Source organism: Sinohyriopsis cumingii, unplaced genomic scaffold (genome assembly GCF_028554795.1).
Source record: "Sinohyriopsis cumingii isolate HCF-2022 unplaced genomic scaffold, ASM2855479v2 utg000573l, whole genome shotgun sequence".
Classification (NCBI taxonomy): domain Eukaryota; kingdom Metazoa; phylum Mollusca; class Bivalvia; order Unionida; family Unionidae; genus Sinohyriopsis; species Sinohyriopsis cumingii.
The window spans coordinates 683,997-707,008 of record NW_028315911.1 but is presented as its reverse complement, the minus strand read 5'-3'; the positions used below and the strand labels follow the sequence as shown (position 1 = coordinate 707,008).

Genomic DNA, 23,012 nt, shown 5'->3' with positions numbered 1-23,012 from the left:
CTTTGGCTTTAAGGAATACAGATCTCAGGAACATAGACTCTGGCTTTCAGGAATAAAGACCTGAATAACATAGACTTTGGCTTTCAGGAATAAAGACCTGAATAACATAGACTTTGGATTTAAGGAATACAGATCTCAGGAACATAGACTCTGGCTTTAAGGAATAAAGACCTGAACAACATAGACTTTGGCTTTAAGGAATAAAGACCTGAACAACATAGACTTTGGCTTTCAGGAATAAAGACCTGAATAGCATAGACTTTGGATTTAACGAATACAGATCTCAGGAACATAGACTCTGGCTTTAAGGAATAAAGACCTGAACAACATAGACTTTGGCTTTAAGGAATACAGATCTCAGGAACATAGACTCTGGCTTTCAGGAATAAAGACCTGAATAACATAGACTTTGGCTTTCAGGAATAAAGACCTGAATAACATAGACTTTGGATTTAAGGAATACAGATCTCAGGAACATAGACTCTGGCTTTAAGGAATAAAGACCTGAACAACATAGACTTTGGCTTTAAGGAATAAAGACCTGAACAACAAAAGCTTTTTTTCTCAGCAGGTGAGCAATTGTTTTCAATGTTACAATCCATTATAATTCCCAGGGCACAATCCCAATAGTATTATGTAAACAAGAATTCATTCCAAGGGCTTTGTTGTCAAAAATGAATTTGCAGGAATTCAGGATAAGACCATTTCTTCTTTATAACTGCTGTCAAGCTAAAACCTGCACATTTGGGTAACCATCTGCAAGATAGAAATTAACCTTGGCTCCATCCAATGGGGTCCTGGTAAGTGGTTTTAATACTCAGAATTATCTGACCTTTCATTTATTTAAACGGGCCCTAGGAGGCCCAGTTGTCAAAGGTACATGCCTTTATACATCACTGACATCTCACCTTAGTCTGCATGGGTTTGAGTCTTGACTTGGTTAATGTGGGTATCTGAGAAAGCTTGCCAGCAGCTTCCTTTGGGTCAGTGATTCTTCCTGGGAGTTTATCTGAATTCTTCCTTGACCAAATATACTTGCCACCATGTACAGCCTATTATGTACTGAAAAATGACATCAAACCCACATAACTACGAACCACTATGCAATGTAATGTGTTGAATTTTGAATAAGTATTGAACCTTACAATTGAATACATTGTGCATTCAAATTTTAGCCAGCAAGGCTTTATGTGAAGGGTCACTTTGACCCTTTTCCCATGTCAGTTGGTACATTTTGTGGATGAGGGGGAGGCCAGCATCTATGGCTAGTTTAAAACTGACTTGGGTGTTGCAAAGCTGTCCTGGAAAAGTAAATATTAAGATGCTGACCATATCTGCTTAATGGGAATGCCATGTGGAATAGTCATTTAACAAAAGGAAACTGGTATGTGTCATATTTCTTAGATTCTGGGCTGTCATAATCCAATGAAAGAAAGTATTATCTTGGGAAAAAAGTTAGGAATGGCTCATTACGATTGGTCAGTTTAACTTAAGGCTTACACCCTGGAAGAAATGTTGAATTTAAAGTAAAGGCTATGGCTGAATTTCCCCAGTTCAAGATTTTCCTGCAAGAGAAGCATGACTCACTTGACTCTGGGGAAAACTAAAACGTACTTCTTCCTCATTCAGACAAGTAAGGGGACCAGGTGGCTGTCTTGGAGGCAAAGACAGGCTTTAGTACTATGATGCACATTTTTTTGGAAAGAACAGCACTACGGTACACAATTTTAATTTTTCATGCAATTTTCTATTTTGTTTGTTTTGTTTACGGAAAATGTGTTTGATATGCCTAGGATCCAAAGTATGCATCGTCTATTCGATTTCATGGAAATGTGTTGATATGCTAGAGTTGTTTATGAAATTTATTTCTTTAATTTTATAGTTACAAGTTCATTGATTGAATTGATTGGTTGCATGCGATCCAAATTTTTCATATGTGTAGGATTTCATAGGGTTCCTTTTTCTGTTAAGACGATATTGATTATCATGAGTTAACGATAATTGCATATTTATATGATTTTTTTTAATGCTTAAAGAATCTTGTAGGTTAGGGATTGCTGTGGGTTAGAAGTTAGTGAATCAGAATGCTGTATAAAAGTTAATGTTCAAAAAAAAAATGTCATCACCATATTGAGCTAAGTCATAAAGCCACTTTTTAAAATAAATACCTGAATGCTGGCATCATTAAAAAAAAATGTAAATAAAATATATATTTCATAAACATATCGCCATCATAATAAATTTTAGAAACACTGTCTTTGCTGCTCCTGAAATTTCAATAACTTGTTGGATGTATATATGAGATGGTTAAAAAAAAAGGGGAAAATATGACAAGATTCATGCATTTCCTCATAGCAGTTTAGAAGATGTAGTAAAAGACAGTTAGACAGATGGACCAGCACAGGGTATCACAATATCTCTCATTTTAAACCAATGGGATTCTAAATCATAAAGAAAACTATTCATTGGTTGGTTGCTTTTTTTAATAGTACTTACAACACATATATTTATCATTCAAAGGAAATCCAGTTAAGTGCCTTTCCCAAGGACAAATTGAGACATTGAGACCCTGATTCCTGGACATGTACAGAAACAGAAACCATTAGACAATTAAATCTGGCTTGTTTCTGCCCTTTGCTCTCTGTTGATAAGTACTGCAGGATGAAAGTATCTTGCTCAACCACTGGCTGTGCTCTATCTACTTCAATGACATTTCAGTACTATGATCATTCTAAGCATTACTGACAAACACTTTAAAAGGGGATACTTGCTGTCTCCATAAATGCCTCCTTCCTATTATGTAGGAAAGAAAGTAGGTTCACAAAAGAACAAGTTTACTGAGGAAATTGATGGTTCTACAGTTAGGAATGTACTGGATACAATTACCATTGTATATATTAGTATATGTCAAATCTTATGGCAAACTGCATAGATCCAGACCAGCCAATGCATAATATGATGGCAGATCTGGGTCTATGCAGTTTATTATGATTAATAAGTAGAACAAACAACATGCACCCTGATCTACTGTGCATTGTGTGATCACAGATAAAGGTCTATAATGTTTGCATCTGGATGCTACTTGTAGACGAGTATATACTGTACCAGTATTTGTATATGGTTGCATTATTCTGTAAACCTAAATGTGTATCTAACAACACTGATAATTATCATGGACATGTAGATTGAAGTGTTACTGAATATGTAACTTAGTCCTTCCTATTATCAGAACAGAGCTACAAGCTGAAATATCCACTCACATTACAGTACAATACCTAACACGTATACAGGATGTTTCAATTTAGTATTTTAACTTCTGGTCCATAAACAAGGGACAAAAGTGTATTAACTACACTTGCAAACCTAGAAGACCCATGACTGTATTAGTTTCCATCAAGTGTAATTGATACAAGCATTTGGAACCAGCTTATACCAAATCTTTAGAGAACAGTCAAATTCTTTATACCAAATTTCATCAAAATTGGGGGGGGGGGAATAGTAAAACTACACTTATATTACTTCTCAAATCTGTACTTAATTAAATTCTGATTTTTTTTTTTACATGTCTCTGTTAATTCTGAGTGGAAAAAATGCACACAAAAATTTTCTAATGCATGTAACGTGAAAAAAAAGAAGCAAGAAAAGTGACTTGTAACTAGCAGAAAGCAGTAACTCGGACCAAGCCCTGTCATAACTTTGATTAACCCAATGCAGAGACAAGGAACTAATCACGTGTGTGTGTGTGTTTTCCTGTGCACACACAGAGTAAAGATTGTTTATTACATTCTTTGATATGTTTTTTATTTCTGTTTGAATGTTTGACTTTAATTTGCCTAATTAAAATCCTCATAACTAAGTACTAGAAAAGGATTTCTAATAGCGTTCCTTAAAGACAATGTATAATTGGTTATGGCATTTGATTTGTGTGGTCTGCCTGAGAAAATTAACTCATTTATAACAGTTTTATCACCAGTGTGCTGAGAAGAAAATAAAAATAATGTCAGTCCTTTAACAAAGTTTTTGCAACAATAGTGCTAGGTAACAAAAGTGTGATAATTCACATGTCCTTTAATCAGTAAATAACCATGACCTAACAAAGATGCCAGGCAAGAAAGGCATGATGATCACACCTCATTCATGATGGGTACTTTAGAACACTGGGTTGCTGGTTCAATGCAATTAAAGAATGAAAAGATATGTTTGTGTTGTACGTTTTTGAAAACAAATAATTTACAAATATCCTCTACCGGTAGCTATAATTCTATACTTATGTTAACTAACTGAATACAGCTTGATGTAAATCTCTTGTGTTCATTCTGAATTAAGACTGTTGTAAAAATGACAGAAAATTCGCCAGTAAAAAATGTCTTTTTAGACAAAAATCTACAAATGAAAAATAGAAGGAATAGTAGTCAAAGTACTTACACACTCTAATCCAGAGATGACTTCTGAGTCTTAACAAAAACACTGAGGGAGAAATAATTTATCATGCATGTTGTGATGTTTCTACAAATTGCTTTGTTAAGGTAGGGTTTACTGAGCAAATAGATGTCAATACTATTGACAGTGATTGTGATGATGATCTGCACCTTGCCATGGTGCATGATGCTGACTTTGATCTAGTAATGAGGATGTTGAATTCTTGGATTGTGTTAATTCTGACAGTTACACTGTCAGATCTGTGATAGCAAGTACTGACTCACTGGCTGCTACATGTACATGTATGTTGACGCTTTCCTCATTTGGTAAAACTTCTTGCTTTATTTTTTTTCTCTCAGGACAATATGCATAAAATTGTATTCTGTTTCAAAATTGTATTACCATTAAAATACCATCAATAACCATATGAGTATAAACTGTTTACTACAGTATGTCCAGCATCCATCATCGATATGGACAAGTACATGAACATATCTATCTATATATATATATATATATATATATATATATATTACTTACCAGGACATCAAAAATGACTTCTTTGAAGATGAAATGGCGAGAGGAATCTATGTGAACACCTCGGTGAGGGAACCTGGGATAATCATTGATCACAACATCTTTTATGTACAGCTGCAATAAAAATTAATGTCATTAATCAATGATGTCTAAGTGGCACCATTTTCATTTAGACCTAACTAGACCATGGGATAAATGTTTCATGACAATCCTCAATGTTCTTTAGTAACATTAGCAAACCTGTGCTAATGGACAAATGGTGGACATACAACATACCAAAGTTCTTCTGGTCTATGACCAGGAGAGCTATAATCAAAAATCTGTATGGCAATCCTCCAATTAGATTAGAAGAAGTAGCAACAACATCCTTGTGCTAACTGAGGAACTGAGGATGGACAACGCACAGCAACAGACCATACAATAAGCTCTTAATTCTGTCTATGACAAGAAGAGCTAAAAAGACCTTGCTAGTTCTGAATGTAAGCTTGAAAATTAAGTAGAACAAATGACACTGACTCTGACATACTGGAATATAATTTGATGGCAAGATTGCATTGCAGTTGGGCTTTTTATACAAGCTGCTACCGTATTATGCCGGCTTTAATCTTTTTTTTTTTAATTGTTGGGGTCATGAATCTAGTGAACATAATTAGGAAAAAATCTATGGGTACAAAGTGAACATTTGTGGACTAAATCATTTGCTATTTATTGAACAAAATCTAAAGATTCCATGTAAGCTGTGGACAAAGGTGCCATTTTCCTACAACTATGCTGTCTACAATCAGCCCAATACCATAGCACCACTCTTGTTCAACACCATCATGTAAGAATGGGTACTTGGATGTATTTATGCTCCGTAATTGGTGGGATGTAAGATAGCAATACAAATTCTAGGTGTCTATATACAGCCAAACATAGAGCAATTTCAGTTTTTATCTTTCAACAGTAGTCATAAGTTTATCAGTAGTAATTAATATATTTGTGGTTACATTCCAGTCTACATTTTTGTATTTTTGCTATTTAAAAGTAATTCTCCCCATTGGTAATCCTTATTATAAAACAAGAGTAAATAAAAGGGACTGATTCAGTACTGTCTAAAAACATTTCTCAGGAATTCAAGATAGCACTATTTATTTCTACCTGGTAAATGTTGAAACCATTTCTGATGTTCCTGAGTTACACAATTTTCAAACCAGCCACTGTGGCAGTTATAACTGATGAAAGATCAGCACTATTTTCATTGAAAACAAACTATACACCAATGTTAATATGACCATCCATTCAAGAGAATCAGAGACAAGATTTTCAATATGTTCATTGTGGCAGTCATATTGAAGGTCAGACCAGCTCAGGACCAACTAGACACCAAAATTAGTCTTCTGGTAAAAAAACAACAACATGTAGATGGAGTAGCTATAACAGATTTATCAAGATGAATGCCATGGTGGCCACTCTGGATATTAGACAGACACCATTTTATTTAATACCAACTATAAATCTTAACAAGCCTTCTCTGAAAACCCCAATGATGATATGACTAAATTCCAATTAGTGATAACATTATTAAAATAGCTGCCATGGTGGCTACAATAGCAGGACCATCTAGATATCATTCATACAAAGTTTTCTGGTGAGAACTCCACATTAATATGACTTTCCTTTCAGGAGAAGCCATAACAAGACTTTCAGGATGGCTGCTGTGGTGGTCAATTGGATGTTAGATCAGCACCATTTTAATTTTGGACCAACTAGACATCATAAGAAGTGTTTTAAGTTCAAACTCCATGTTGATATGACTACCCATTCAAGATGCATAAATACCAACCCTTAGAGAGGTATAAGCATAATTATTATTAATGTAATAGCATAATCTCAGCATTAAATGTGCGATAAATATATTACAAGCCATAATTACAGAAAACCATATGAAAAATTGACATTTTGACATTTTGGGGGGATACTAGCCTGGATCTGTAGCTGGTTAAAAATCTAATCACAAATGGGCCAAGTCCATTTGGATGGGTACCAGAATCCAAACACAAAACATACTGATAAATTACTTATATACAACACTCATTTAACTATTCTACATGCCTAACTTTTACTGAATGATCACAAAGTCAAGACCACAAACTGTACAATGAGCATGATGATGTGCCCAGACTGAGTGCAGTATTGTATCACTTTCATATTCTTCTTTTAAATTTGTAAAGAGCTGTTAAGTTGTACTTTCATTGATCCATCATGTTTTGATGTTTAAAAAGATCCATCTCCTCTAACATTTTTCAGTCATTTAACATCTATCAGTCACACTGATAAAGCCTGGTTTGCTTAACATTTGGTGCCTAACCGCTCTGGTGGCCTAGTGGTTAGAGAGTCCACCTTGGATGCGGGAGGTTGTGGGTTCAATCTCCGGCTGAGTCATACCGAAGACTTACAAAAATGGTACTAACAGCTGCCTCGCTTGGCGCTCAGCATTAAGAGGTTAGTGTTAGGCCTGGTCGGCCTGGAGTCTGGATAATGTGTCTGCGGTATGAAACCCCAGTGCTAGACATCACTATAAACTGCCACACTGCAGACATCATAGTGATATGACAAAAAAATTGTTAAAGCTACATTAAAAAGTCCAAATCACACACATTTGGTGCCATATTTTATTAAGTATAGACTGGTCCACTACCTAAATATATCATCAAAATATAAGGAAATTGTGAGACAAGTTTTCAAATTGAAGAAATGTCCACATACAGCTACTATGAATATAAAATAGTCCATGTAGGTCTACAATGGACAAATGTACTCTTGTGCTATTCTCACACAGAAGTCTTCATATTTAAAATATTCTCAAATTTATAAAATGCATGGGATTAAAGAATGATAATGAAAATAACAACCTGTTATTGATTTATGTTTTATTTTTTTTAATGTACCAAAATAGTGTAATCTATATATAGTGAGCATAGCATAAGACATTAATTAGGATAAAGAAATAAATGATCATGCCAAAAGTGTAATGGTAGGCATGTATATGAATGAGTAGCAATAACAAGATTTTTTTTATAGCTGACATGATGGTGATACTGGAATTCAGATTGGCAGGATTTTTATTTAGGACCAAACAGACATGAAAACAAATCTTCAGCTGAAAACCGAGCTTAATATGACTTTCAATTCAGAAGCAGTAGCAACATGTTCAAGATAGCCACTCTGGTGGCTATATTGGATTTCTGGGCAGCACCATTTTCATTTAGGACCAACTAGATTCATAAGAAGCCTTCTAGTGAAAACCCTATGCCAATAGGACTTTCCATATAGGTGGTGTAGTGATTTAAAAAAATCCAAGATGGCTGCCATGGTGGCAATATTGGACATCAGATCATCACCATTTTCATTTTAGGACCTAGTAGATACCATATAAATTTTTAAAACTCCATAGGAGGACCAGCAATAATAAGATTTTCAAAGTAGCCATCGTAATGGCCATACATAATGTATGAGTGGGACAATTTTCGTTTAGGAATTACCAGACATCAGAGGAGGTCTTCTGGTGAAAACCCCTTGTCAACTTGACTTTCTATTCAAGAGGATAAATGATAACAAGATTTCAAACATAGCTGCTGTTGTTGTCATACTGGCTGACAGATTGGCACCATTTTCATTCTGGACCAACTTTACATAATAAGAAGTCTTTCAGCAAAAATCCCATACTGGTATGACCATCCATTCAGAGGTAACAGTGACAAATCCCATATTAGTATGACCATCCATTCAGGGGTAATAGTGACAAATCCCATATTGGTATGACTATCCATTCAGGGGTAATAGTGACAAATCCCATATTGGTATGACCATCCATTCAGGGGTAACAGTGACAAATCCCATAATGGTATGACCATCCATTCAGGGGTAACAGTGACAAATCCCATATTGGTATGACCATCCATTCAGGGGTAACAGTGACAAATCCCATATTGGTATGACCATCCATTCAGGGGTAACAGTGACAAATCCCATATTAGTATGGCCATCCATTCTGGGATAACAGTGACAAATCCCATATTGGTATGACCATCCATTCAGGGGTAATAGTGACAAATCCCATATTGGTATGACCATCCATTCTGGGGTAACAGTGACAAATCCCATATTGGTATGACCATCCATTCAGCCGTAACAGTGACAAATCCCATATCGGTATGACCATCCATTCAGGGGTAACAGTGACAAATCCCATATTGGTATGACCATCCATTCAGGGGTAATAGTGACAAATCCCATAGTATGACCATCCATTCAGGGGTAACAGTGACAATTAGAATTTGATGATAGCTGTGGTGATGGCCATGTTAAATGTCTGAGCAGCACTATTTTTATTTAGGACAAACTAAACCTTAGAACGACTGCACATGTAAACTTCGACAGTAATCCTCCAAATACTTTAGGGAGACTTTAACAAACTTGTGCTAATGGATGTTTGTTGATGCATGATAGACAAAAAAAACCCATCCCATAAGCTCTTCTGGTTTTTGACCAGTACAGCTAAAAATACCCCCATAAGTGATGGAATACATTTTATGCCATCAAAATTTTATCACTGATATGTCATCATAAAACTTTAAGATTTAAAATTCATCTTTTTTTCTGCTTTTTGTCCATTTAGCAGTTAAAGATTTAAATTGAATTTTTGTCCTGAATAAAGCCCTTCTTAACCTCCCCATTCTTTGTTGCAATGAATGAAAAGTCAAAGGTATAACAAAATGCCAATAGATCTCTTTATAAAATGAAAATATTTACCTGAATTGTATTACTTCAAGTTTCAACTCAATTAATTCAAAACCAATAGTAGGACAACACTTAATTATAGCATCTACCGTTTCCAATAGCATTGAAAAAAAACATCTCCAAAGGTGCACACTGTATATACTCAAATAAAGTCAGATCCAACTGCACAGGCCTAGATTTGCTGCAGCACAATGCAAAGTATGCTTATGAAGCAAACAGACTTAGTCCAAATGTATTTTTAATTCAGTATGATTAGCTATATATATATATTTTCCGGGTTCTTCCTCCACCATTAATACTGGCCGCCATGTATAGCCTATTGTGTGCTGAAAAATGGCGTTAAACCCCACAACAACAACCACAACTATATATATATATATATATATATATATATATATATATATATATATATAAATCAGGTATCTGTGTTGGCTTCAAACTTATGAGAACATATTGTATGACACAAAGGCTGTAAGGGATATTGGATTCATGAAAAACCCCGGATGTAATGGTAACAACATCCAAATAGTGTAAATATTTGGAATTTGAATATCATGTTTAACATCTTTGATGAAAGTGAGAACAGTTAGAGAATAAACACTGGAATTAATATCTAAGACGTAAGCAACAGCCAAAGTGGACAAGGTGTAAATAAAGTTATTCCATAGACTGTGGAACTGAAACAATGTGTAGAGAGAGCCATACAATGCCCCCAGCCATACAGTATTTAGGTACTCATGTACTTGGATCACATGATCTGAAATGACCACAGCAGAAACTATACATTGTAATTAATTTCAACTGATATTAGTTTCTAAATTGCATCATGACTTTTATTTCTCTTCCTGAAATGCCAAACAGAAAATGCAATACTGCATCAACTGGTCAGACCACTGAAAGAACATGGTTCAAATGGTTGTTGTTGTTGTTGTTGTTGTTCTAGGGTTTAACGCCATTTTTCAGCACTAGATAGGCTATACATGGCGGCCAGTATAACTGGTGGAGGAAGAACCCTTGAAAACCCAGGGAAGAACCACCGACCCATGAGAAGCTACTGGCAGGCTTTCCCATGTACTCACACTAGCTGAGTCTTGGACTCAAACCCATGCAGACAGAGGTGAGATGGCAGTGATCCTGAATGGTGAGCGCTTTAGACCACTCGGCCACTTGGGGCCCCTGGTTCAAATGGAGCCCACATATAAAGCTAACAGTGGAACAGATAATAGGCAGACAAAGAGGCATAAAAATGTGTGTCCACTCAAACTTTGAACTGGCAATTATGAACAGATATGAAGTATTTGATGGATTGAAAAACATGTCACAATGCAGTCCCTGATAGGTCATACTACTGGACAGACTGCACAATGATACTAGTTGACTGCATATTCACACCTTGATGGAATCATTAATAAACCCTGATAATTCTCCCAAATCAGGATTTTCTTCTGAATCAGACAACTGAAAAACTGTTGGAGTAACACTCAATGCACAACTCTTTTATTTTACGGCTGCATTTTCGGGAACTGATAATTTTCTATACACAAAATGAGAGGTTTGATAATTCAAACATTTTCATGTGACACTGTGACTTGAAAGGTATATTAACTTAAAAAATTAATTTTGGCAAAATCTGCCACATTATAGAAGAATGAAATCATTTATACAAACCTCCCCATCAGTGCCCCTAAAGACAAGCTGACTGAATGTCTCTAGCCCCCTTAGGGCACCCCAAACTTCATTAGCCCATAAGTACACACCTGTCCTCTTCACAAACAGATCATCTGAAACAAAGAATGAATAACTATCCAATGGACTTTGCCAAAATTTGCTATAAGCTCTGCCCACTCATATGCATAAAATATTGAACACATACAGACTTACTACATAAAGAAAAAGACACGAGTCCTTCAAAGGGACTGATGCTCAAATAGCTGAAAAGAATTTCCAGAAATTCAAGGAATGACCATTTTTACTTTTAGCTGTTGAATGCTGAATCTATTTCTGATATTTCTGAATCCGAGTGATAGATTTATATATTAGGCAGTACTGTTTGCAAAATAGGCACCATTTTCAGACTTGTTTTAATGAAAATCCCATATCCATTCAGGCAAATATTTTGACATTATTTTCAATGTGTTTATTTTTAACATTTTCAATGTAACAGCCACACTAGATATATGCATGTAGGACCAAGTAGACATCATAAAGTCTTTTACTGAAAACAACATAGCATGTTCATATGACAATGCAATTATCATCCAATGAAATGAAGTAGAGATGACACGATTTTTAAGATGCCCACTGTAACAGCCATAATGGATGTCTGGACAGAACCATTTTAACATATAACCAGCTAGACATAATAAGAAGTCTTCTGTTAAAACCCCATGTTAAGATCACTTTCAATTCAGGAAGAGTTGTGATTCAATGTGACTGCTGTCGTGACCATCTATAATATAAGATTGACAGCATTTTTCACTATCGACAACTAGACATCATAAGAAGTGTTTCAGTGAAACAAACAACTCTTGGTATCACCTCTTCTGAAGGAGTAGTGAAAACAAGATTTTCAAGATGGCCAATACTGGATGCCTGATTAGCAGCATTTTCAGTTAGGACAAATTAGACCATGTGCTGAATGTGCATTTCATGGTGATCCTCCAAAGTAGTTTAGTAGCGATAACAAACTCCAGATAAGGGATGGACAGACAATTGGTCACTCCAAAAGCTGATCTGGTCTGTGACCAGTAGAGCTACAAAAGATTAAAAAAGTAGTTTCTGAGCTATATGACTACTATATATTTCCTATAATTTAATTCAGGTTGTGGGAACATTCCCCACATGCTGACCCATTAATTATAATGTATGATTAACTACTCACCCCAGGCCCAAGATGACTGAGGTCCCATTGACCAAAGTTAATTTGATAAGTAGGTGCTAATCAAGGTTTACTGACACTGGGAAAGGTTTATTATAGGTAAATGCTTTGTTTTTATGGTGAATGGTGACATATAAAGTGCATGTACCTAAAACTGTACATGCAGTAAAAACATTCAGTTCACTTGGTCTTATCATGTCATCTTGCATTTAGTCAAAGAACATTTCAAAATATTTTAAAATGTTTAAACATGCAACCTAATAAGAACTTTTGGTCTTTCAACAACATACAATAACAAAATATATTTATCATGAAAGTGAAAGGATCATACACTGGGTAATCACCTCTTCAAAAATGAAAAAGTGAAAGGATCATACACTGGGTAATCGTCTCTTCAAATGAAAAAGTGAATTCAAATATCGTGTTTTTACTGACTGAATCCCAATGAAAAGCCACCAAAAATGTGTTTCCTGTTACACTGGTTTTTAACAGTATGGTAGGTAGGTATTTTTTTTAAAAACCCATCATATATATATATATATATATATATATATATATATATATATAGTATAATGATTCATATATATATAATGTCCTAAATACTTTAAGTACTGGGCAAAACCAGCTCAAGTGGATGAATAAATCAATTTTGGGAATATATTTTTTATTATTGTTTTTTTTTTAGCCTGGAGGTAAAAATTGCAAGGGTTGGAAATGAAAAACAGGGATGATCAGCCAACTGAAAACATACCTATTTATTGGGCTTAACTTACTGGTAAAACCTTCTGACTGGCTGAATACCACAATATGAAATTATCTAGAAATCTGGTAAACAAGAAGAAAGAAAAAAAGAAAGAAAAAAATAGAAACGGGATAGTTACAAAAGAGTAACGACTATGAACTAAACATAAAGCACAATACTAAATTTATTTCTTATTATTGTCAGAAAGAAAATTCTTTGTGAATTTACTAACAAAGCAAACTGACAGTATTACAGTGTTGATACTCTTGTGTCCATAGGATATAGATGCCTTTGCATTGTTGCATCATGAGTGGACATTCTCCCACCCCAAACTACCAGTATTCCCTTAAGTTAATAAATCCTCATAGTTTGATCATTAGAGGGGGTCAAAGGTACATAAAATGTCCCCTTATAGTTCAACCAAAGTGCAAAGCTACCTCTGACACCTCCCATCCCCATCCCTTGATCACTAATATATGCAGAACAGGTGAAGAAATCTGGATGTAATCTGAATAATCCTAGGGTGAGCACACCAAAAATGTTTTATACAAATTTAATCTTTTGACGAGTTTGTGGATTTGCAGTGGAATCAGCAAGTTTGCAGATTTTCCCATAATTTGTGAATTTACTTTTTCCTATACTGATTTTTTATCTACCTTTTTTTGTTAATGAATATGAACAGTTAACATCTTGAAATAAGTTGCAATGATTGACCATGCACTATGATATCATATGCATGCAAAAAAACTTTTGGGTAACATGTACAGATAAATACATTATAACAGAATGAAAAGCAAAATCTTAACACATGCACCTTGCTTTTTTTACTCTTTGTTTTTTTGGTGGCTTTTCTTTGTGGAAATAGCAGGTTTTAAGTTTAGTTCTTTCAGTCACCTGCAGCCATATAAACAAAATTCCCAGTGGATGGAAAAGATTGCTTATATTATGTGTGAATAATTTGGATGGTGGTGCTCTGGGACACAAAGCCTAAAGGTTCAAAATTCCTATGAAACTAGAGCTGATGGCAATGGGGGCATTGCAAAGAGCCAGCGCTATAGCAAGAAGGGTCTCAAAAAGAGGAACTTGTATAGGGAGACTGGGCAAGCAAGGGACTACCTCCTATAAATTATGACATCCACATAAAGGTGCATGACAATTGTTTTTTAAAATTCAACATTCTGTGATAAAGTTATAATGCAGAAACCAAAGAATGACAGACAATAACTGGCCGTGATGTATATATGTTCACTTATATGAGAAGTCCAACTCCAAACTCCACAGACCCAGATCTACTGTCACATAATCAGGGCTTGTATTTTTTAAATGCATCCGTGAACAGCTCCCCTGACAGTGTTGAGGAGAGTTTTTCACTCTCGTCAAATATTTATGACATCATTGTTTATGACACATCATTTATGGCACATGATGTCATATATCAAAATGGTGGAATTTGATGAATAATCAGCATTTGTGGAAGAACAATTGTGAAATCTGGGACAAAAACTGAAAAGCTCATTCAGAAAACATCTGGAAATCTCTGTTTTTAACAATATGATTTAGGAGAGTGATGGTCTGCTCACCTGGAAGCAATTTAGGGAATGCAACAGCATACATGTACAAGAGTAAATGCACTCCTCAAAACAAGCCCTGCAGAATGTGCCATCAGATCCGGATCTGTTCAGTTTGTTGTAAGTAATCAGTACAACAAACAACACAGACCCTAATCTGCACAAGCACTATGCTACAGCAGATCCGGATCTGTGTTGTTTGTCGTTTGACACGAATTATAAGCGAGTATATATCTTAAGTCTTTTAAATGACAATAATGCATGCTGGAAATAAAATGAATTCAGGGTCTCATTAGCAAAATGTTACATGCTAAATCTGATTAAAATCCAACAGTCTCTTGTAAAGAAATGCTGCAAAAAAAAAGTGAGAAAGACAGGCAATATGAGGACAAATCCTGTAAATTATTTTGTGAAATGCTGGAAATCAAACTCATTGAAGTTTTGATCAATATAAAATCAAATCCCAAATTTGTTTGAAAACTAACTAACGTTTTTGGTGAAGTTATTATATCGAACCTAAAGTCAGTAGGACTGGCAATCTGAGGGCATAAACGTAATCAATATAGTTGTGGAATGCTGGAAATCAAAGACATTCAAGTTCTCATCAATATAAAGTACCATTCCAAATTTTGTTGAATGCAATAAATCTTGGTCAAGTTGTGCCCTCTGAACCAAAGTCAAGTGGAAGAGACAATCTGGGGCACGACTCCTCTAAATAATGTTGTGAAATACTAGAAGTCAAATTTATTAAAGGTCTTGTCAATATACAGCCATATTAAATCTGGCTGACATCCAAGAAGCTGACGTTATGCTGCAGGAACCACAGTTGAGAGTATAGACAATATGGGGGGAAGATGCCTGCAAGTCAAGGACTGCTGGAACTCTAAGGTCTCAAAAATATATATATGCTGTTAAACAAAGAAAAGGAAGATAGGTAATTGGGGTGGAGGTGGCAGGATAGCTCTTACAAATGATGGAATAATGGAAATTGAACTAATTTAAGATCTAATCAGCATACTTCTGTATGGCAAACCTGACTTTGGTAAAACAATCCTTTGGAACATTAAGTAGGGTCATAACACCATACACTCTGGAGGAGTAGCAATAACAAGATTTTCAAGATGGCAGCTTTATCAGGCATCATATCTACATAATTTTTATTTAGGACTAACTAGACATCATGAGAAGATTTTAAGTGAAACCCTATGTTGATATATCCATCCATTCAAGAAGAGTAGCAACAACAATATTTTCAAGATTTCCATTGTGGTTGCCACACTGGATGTCCAAACTGTAGCATTTTCACTTAGGACCAACTAGACCATGGGATGAATGTGTGTAAAAAGTTTGTTTAGGAGGAGTAGCAATAGCAAATGGATGATGAACAATAGACCATCACCAAAGCTCTCCTTGTCTATGTTTTAAAAAAGACTGCATTACATGCAGCTGCACTCATAATGTGCTAGCAGTTCTGAGTTGATACAATTTGTTAGGAGTAATCAGTATGCATCTGGGACAGTATAACAATAGAACAAACAGTATCATTTGATGACATTAGACACCCAAGCATCAAGATGACTGGACAGAGTCTTCACGGCTACATGTAGTTGGGATTTAAAGAACCATCATCATTACCATATCTCATCCAAGACATTATAGCAGATCCTTTGTGGTGGGAAGGCCAATCTATTATGTTCCAGAAGTGTTACTGGAGTTCAATAAGTAATTAAGTCAATATTTCCACTTCAAAAAGATTAGATCTTTGAGTCTGAAAACATCTACAAAACTAGTCCTTAGTCCAGGCCAGCATTTCATTGTACTGCATCAACTTTCAGTTGTTACAGAAACTAATGTTTACCAGCCAAGGGAATACATAGTAATGACCCTACTAACACCTGGTGTCAGGGTTACTACAAAACCTGAGTTTACCAGCCAAGGGAATACATAGTAATGACCCTACTAACACCTGGTGTCAGGGTTACTACAAAACCTGAGTTTACCAGCCAAGGGAATACACAGTAATGACCCTACTAACACCTGGTGTCAGGGTTACTACAAAACCTGAGTTTACCAGCCAAGGGAATACACAGTAATGACCCTACTAACACCTGGTGTCAGGGTTACTACAAAACCTGAGTTTACCAGCCAAGGGAATACACAGTAATGACCCTACTAACACCTGGTGTCAGGGTTACTACAAAACCTGAGTTTACCAGCCAAGGGAATACACAGTAATGACCCTACTAACACCTGGTGTCAGGGTTACTACAAAACCTGAATGAATTTAGCCTCGGGTGTAACATGTATACTTGTATATAAGTACAATTAAGTCAAAGCCTACTGGAAACAGCACAGACCCAGTTTTGCCATTGTATAATGGATTGGTAAAGCAAGGTCTATGCTATGTGTGAGGAATACTGCTATTGCATAATGCATTAGTAAAGCAAGGTCTATGCTATGTGTGAGGAATACTGCAATTGATTAATGCATTGGCAAAACAAGGTCTATGCTATGTGTGAGGAATACTGCTATTGCATAATGCATTGGTAAAGCAAGGTCTATGCTATGTGTGAGGAATACTGCAATTGATTAATGCATTGGCAAAGCAAGGTCTATGCTAATTGTGAGGAACACTGCCAATACATAATGCATTGGTAAAACAAGGTCTCTGCTACGTGCGAGGAATACTGTCAATGCACAATGCATTGGTAAAGAAAGGTCTATGCTATGTGTGAGGAATACTGCCATTGTATAATGCATTGGTGTGTGTGTGTGTGTGTGTGATTTGGATATTTTAATGTAGCTTTAAAAAAAATTCAGTCATATCGCTACGATATCTGCAGTATGGCAGTTTATAGTGTTGTTGTTGTTGTTGTAGGGTTTAACGCCATTTTTCAGCACATGATAGGCTATACATGGCGGCCAGTATTAATGGTGGAAAAATAACCCAGGAAAACCCGGAAAGAAAAACCGATCCACGAGAAGCGACTGGCAAGCTTTCTCACATACCCACATTAGCTGAATCCGAGACTCAAACCCACGCAGACAGAGGTGAGATGGCAGTGATCCGTAACGGAGAGTGCTTTAGACAACTCAGCTACTTGGGGCCCCCAGTTTATAGTGATGCCGCACACATTTAGCATGATCTCCCACCCAGTCACATTATCCTGACCCCAGGCCAACCAGTCCTAACACTAACCTCTTAACACATTAACCCCTAGTGACGAGTTAACGTGGCAGGAGGTAGTAGCCTACAAAGGCACAGTGATCACATTCAAGATTGATCTCAAAACTCACTTATTTCGACTGCAAGAACAAACTTAAAGACCTAATAATGTTTCCTACCTTAAATATTCTAGCATGTTTTTTCTGTTTTCTAATTTCATGGTGTTTGTGTTTGTAATCATATTATTATATATGTTTTTATCTTATAGGTGTTGTCTAATGTTGTGAAGCACTTAGAGTTTGTAAAGATTAGGCGCTATACAAAGTCCTCATTATTATTATTATTATTAATGATGAGTGCCAAGCGAAGTAGCTGTTAGTACCAATTTTGTAAGTCTTTGGTTTGACTTGGTCAGGGATCGAACCCACAACCTCCTAGGTGGACACTCTAACCACTAGGCCACCAGAACAGTGAGGAATACTGTCATAGCATAATGCATTGGTAAAGAAAGGTTTATACTATGTATGAGGAATACTGCCATTGATTAATGCATTGGTAAAGCTGGGTATGTGCTATCTGTGCGGAATAGTCAGCACAGCAAACAACACAAACCATGATCTGTCAGCCCATTATGTGACAGCAGATCAGGGTCTCTTTTGATTTAAGTTGCACCAGACTTATACACATATACATAAAGTATTTTCAAAATGTTTTAAGCACAAAACTAAAACTTTAGAACAATTTTCCATTATGCAACCTATTTCAAAACAAAATCAGAATTATACAACTGTAATAATTTTCTTATTGTTTTACTTCTTTCCTTGCAAGTTAAATCTGCGTAAATATGTTCAATGTACAGCTGTATAATATATATAGTCTGCTTCCTGCACCTTCATTGCCCATAAAAATGAAAAGTTGTAAAAAGTACAGAACAAATCCCAAAGCTCTGAGGCTTACTTGAGTTAAAGTATAAATGTGAATCCAGCCATGTGCATTTACAAGTCCTAAACTTTTCAACAGCCAGTAACATGGGGAACTCAATATAGTAACAGTAACCATAATCTTATGACTGGTTATCTAATAATAAGAACAGCCAGTAACATGGGGAACTCAATATAGTAACAGTAACCATAATCTTATGACTGGTTATCTAATAATAAGAACAGCCAGTAACATGGGGAACTCAATATAGTAACAGTAACCATGATCTTATGACTGGTTATCTAATAATAAGAACAGCCAGTAACATGGGGAACTCAATATAGTAACAGTAACCATGATCTTATGACTGGTTATCTATTAATAAAAACAGCCAGTAACATGGGGAACTCAATATAGTAACAGTAACCATGATCTTATGACTGGTTATCTAATAATAAGAACAGCCAGTAACATGGGGAACTCAATATAGTAACAGTAACCATGATCTTATGACTGGTTATCTAATAATAAGAACAGCCAGTAACATGGGGAACTCTATCTAGTAACAGTAACCATGATCTTATGACTGGTTATCTATTAATAAAAACAGCCAATAACATGGCAAACTCTATCTAGTAACAGTAACCATAGTCTTTATGACTGGTTATCTATTAATAAAAACAGCCAATAACATGGCAAACTCTATCCAGTAACAGTAACCATAGTCTTTATGACTGGTGCCATGGTTATGGTAAGCATTACAATCCTCTACACCTCATGGCATATTAATTCTGAGTGGCAGCCAATACTGTCTTGGTGCTGTCATATCAAGTAACATCTGTGTGCCAATTCTTCCAAAAGTGATGTTTGTGAAGAAGTAAATGGTAACATTTTTTATAATATCTGAAAAAATTATAGAAAAAAAAAGTACCAGTATGTCCAAGACTTACTTAAAACTTGAACTGGCATCCTGTTTATATTTTGAGGTTTAATGCCATTTCTCAGTGCAAGATGAGCTATACATGGCAGTAAGTATAACTGGTGAACAAAGAACCTGTGAAAACACCAGTAAGAACCACTGACCCACAGGAAGCTACTGGCAAGCTTTCTCACATACCCACATTGCCCAAGCCTGAGACTTGAACCCACACCGAGGTAAGATGGCAGTAATCAGTAATGGTGAGTGCTTTTTAGACCACTCAACAACCCAGCAGTCCCAGTTGGTTAATCATCTGGATATTTAAAATTCAAGAAAATGTAAGCAGGGATGGGGTGGGTTGGGTGGCATACCTGTTGCTACTGGATTGTTTACCGATTCTGGACAGTTTATATACAGAAACTTCATCCTTTCATTAGATGTAAAGTTCTAGAATGTTCAAACTATGATTAACATATACCCCATCTTTGCTGGCCAAGGTTCCAATACGTTAACCTTATGTTAACCATAACAGATCGGTCAGATATTTCAATGCTTTGTCCTAGCTTTGTGCATCAGCTGAAAATGGAAGAGGCAATTGACTTCAAAAGAATACTTTGTAAGTTTAACATCAAAAGTATGATTACATACCGAGAGAAGCTATTACAAGTGTATTTGAGGGAAAGGATCCATTGGTACACACACAGATCAGCAGCAGAAAATTGCTTATTTATATCTCCATTCCAGTTGTGTGCTGCCCTTCTCTCAATCATGTAGGAACAGTGTTCAAATTGGAACAAATTGATTTTGATTGCAAGTGGTGGCTTGCCACTGCATCCAATGAAATTCACAGACCTGAAGCACTAATATATCTGATTGATCTGCTAAGGTGTAGATAGGTTTAACATACTGGAACCTTTGCAAGCAAAGATACACATTCCCAGTGTATCATCCAAACTAATCAAATTAAAGTAATTAAAAAGGATCAATTAAGTGCAATACTTACAAGATTCATCTGACTTTTCTGTTGGGAATCGAGAACATGGCTGTCTTACTTTCACATTGACAATTGAAACATATGGAGCTCTTGTGTACAGTGGATCTTCATACTTCTGCGATGGATCAACGAGCGGCGAACCCTGTGCGTGTTGCAAGTTATCATAAGCATCTTCAATTGTATCTCTTAGAATATACGCCTGATATCGTAAGACAGCTTTGTCAATGATATCACACCTATTCTTTGTAATTTTGAAATAAAAGTGAGTCTTATCAATCCTAAACACTTTGTCATCTTTCTTGATATAATACTGGGGCATGGGCCATGGTTCCCCTGTGGTAGGGTGTGGAGCTCGTCGAATTTTCTGCTCCGGCATCACAAATTGTTCAAAATTTACTGCAAAATCGCTCCAGTCCCAAACAATTTTCATGCTGTTTTGTGGAGCATTCACATTATGACTGATAAACCTCTGGTTTCCACCATCATTTTTGCTAACAACATTATTATTAATCAACTCATTCCTATTCATACTGTTTCCATTATTGATGTTATTGTTGTTAATATTATTAGTGCCTCCTCCTCCTCCATTCCAAGGCCCATTAACAGGAATGTTATTATTAAAATCTCCATCTCGAACTATTGGAACAACTTCTTTTGCTTTATCCTTCCCGTCCATATTAACCTGAACTGGGACTTCACTATCAATCTTCTTAACACTGACAACACCACCACCATTAACCTTTTCCTCCTCATCCTCAAGATCTGCATCATCATTGTAGTCATCATCCTCATCATACTTTTCTACTGCATCAGCTTTAGCTTTTGTTTTGTCCTTTTCACCTTCACGAACCTTTGAAACATCTAACAACTTTCCTGTTTCATTAATCCTTGATTGAAATTTCTGGGCTCCATTACCAGTATCACCTGTTTCAATTTGACGTGGTAAGTTGCCATCACTCTTGACCTCTTGAGCAACTCCTGAAACCCCATCTTTAGCTTTATCACCAGCAGATGTAACTACCAGCAAGTTCTTAAAATCAGGAACAGAAAGAAACTTTTTAGGCTCATTATCTGTTTTAGATTCATCTTTCTGGTCTGAGCGATTTTTCAAAATAACCTCCTGTTTAGGCTCCATCACACCTTTATCCATCCATGGAACATTTTTATCACTTCTAAATGCATCTCCCCCTATATCAGAAACCGTGATGTTGATATCACTTTTCCTGGGTATTATTTTATTGCTTAAAACAGCTCCTGCCTCCTCATTTGTTTTATTACTATTATGGATGTTAATGTTACTAGCAGTGTTTTCGACATTATTACTATTATTATTATTAATATAATTACCTTTATTGTTTAGATTTACTACATTATTTAGATTAATTCCATTTAATAGAGGTTCATTTTGTTGATGCTGCAATTGTCCACCAACAATATTCCCACCTGGGCCATCTCCAATCTTCTGTTCAGAAACCAAACCTGGGATCTGATTTCTCCCTGAGCTAGCCACATTGTTGACTGGATTGTTCAAAGCTGAGGCCTGGTTTGGAAGATCTGGGTTCACATGCTGAACTTGCAAGTTCTGAACCAGAGGTAAATTTTGTTGGGATTTTGGTTGTAGTATATCTGGTTGCCGACGAACTGAAATACAAATTTAAAAAAATAAGTTGTCTTGATGGCACTGAAGCTATTTTAACAATGAACTGATTGACAAAAGCAGTTATTCATGGTCAAATTAAAAGTATTCAAATCTAGCAACCACAAAGAAATGTTTATTTTTACTTCTACCAATTGCATATAAGGGGATTGATGTTTGATGAGCTAAAAATGATTTCCAGAAATCCAAGAAAAGATTTTTTTTTAATTTTTAACTGCTGAGTGTTGAAACCATCTCTGATATTCTGAAACAATACAAGATTTTCAAGATGTGCCACCATGGTGGCCATATTGTATGTAAGATTGGAACCATTTAGGAGCAACCAGACATCATTAAAAGCTTTTTGGTGTAAACTCCATGTTCATATATGGCCATCTGTTCAGAAGAAGTAGTGATAAGAAGATTTCCAAATGCCAATGTGGTGGCCAT

The 23,012-nt window shown here is 35.9% G+C and overlaps 1 protein-coding gene across 1 annotated transcript in view; it reads right to left on the bottom strand.

The window, feature by feature from the left end:
• LOC149773781 (uncharacterized) overlaps positions 1-23,012 on the bottom strand; it is a 215,533-nt gene that overhangs the window by 104,366 nt on the left and 88,155 nt on the right. Inside the window, exons 4-6 of the mRNA XM_089946020.1 lie at positions 20,936-22,567; positions 11,407-11,519; positions 4,960-5,070 (exon numbers count right to left, since the gene is read on the bottom strand). Coding sequence (XP_089802146.1) covers positions 4,960-5,070; positions 11,407-11,519; positions 20,936-22,567 — 1,856 coding nt within the window. The remainder of the gene's footprint in view (positions 1-4,959; positions 5,071-11,406; positions 11,520-20,935; positions 22,568-23,012) is intronic.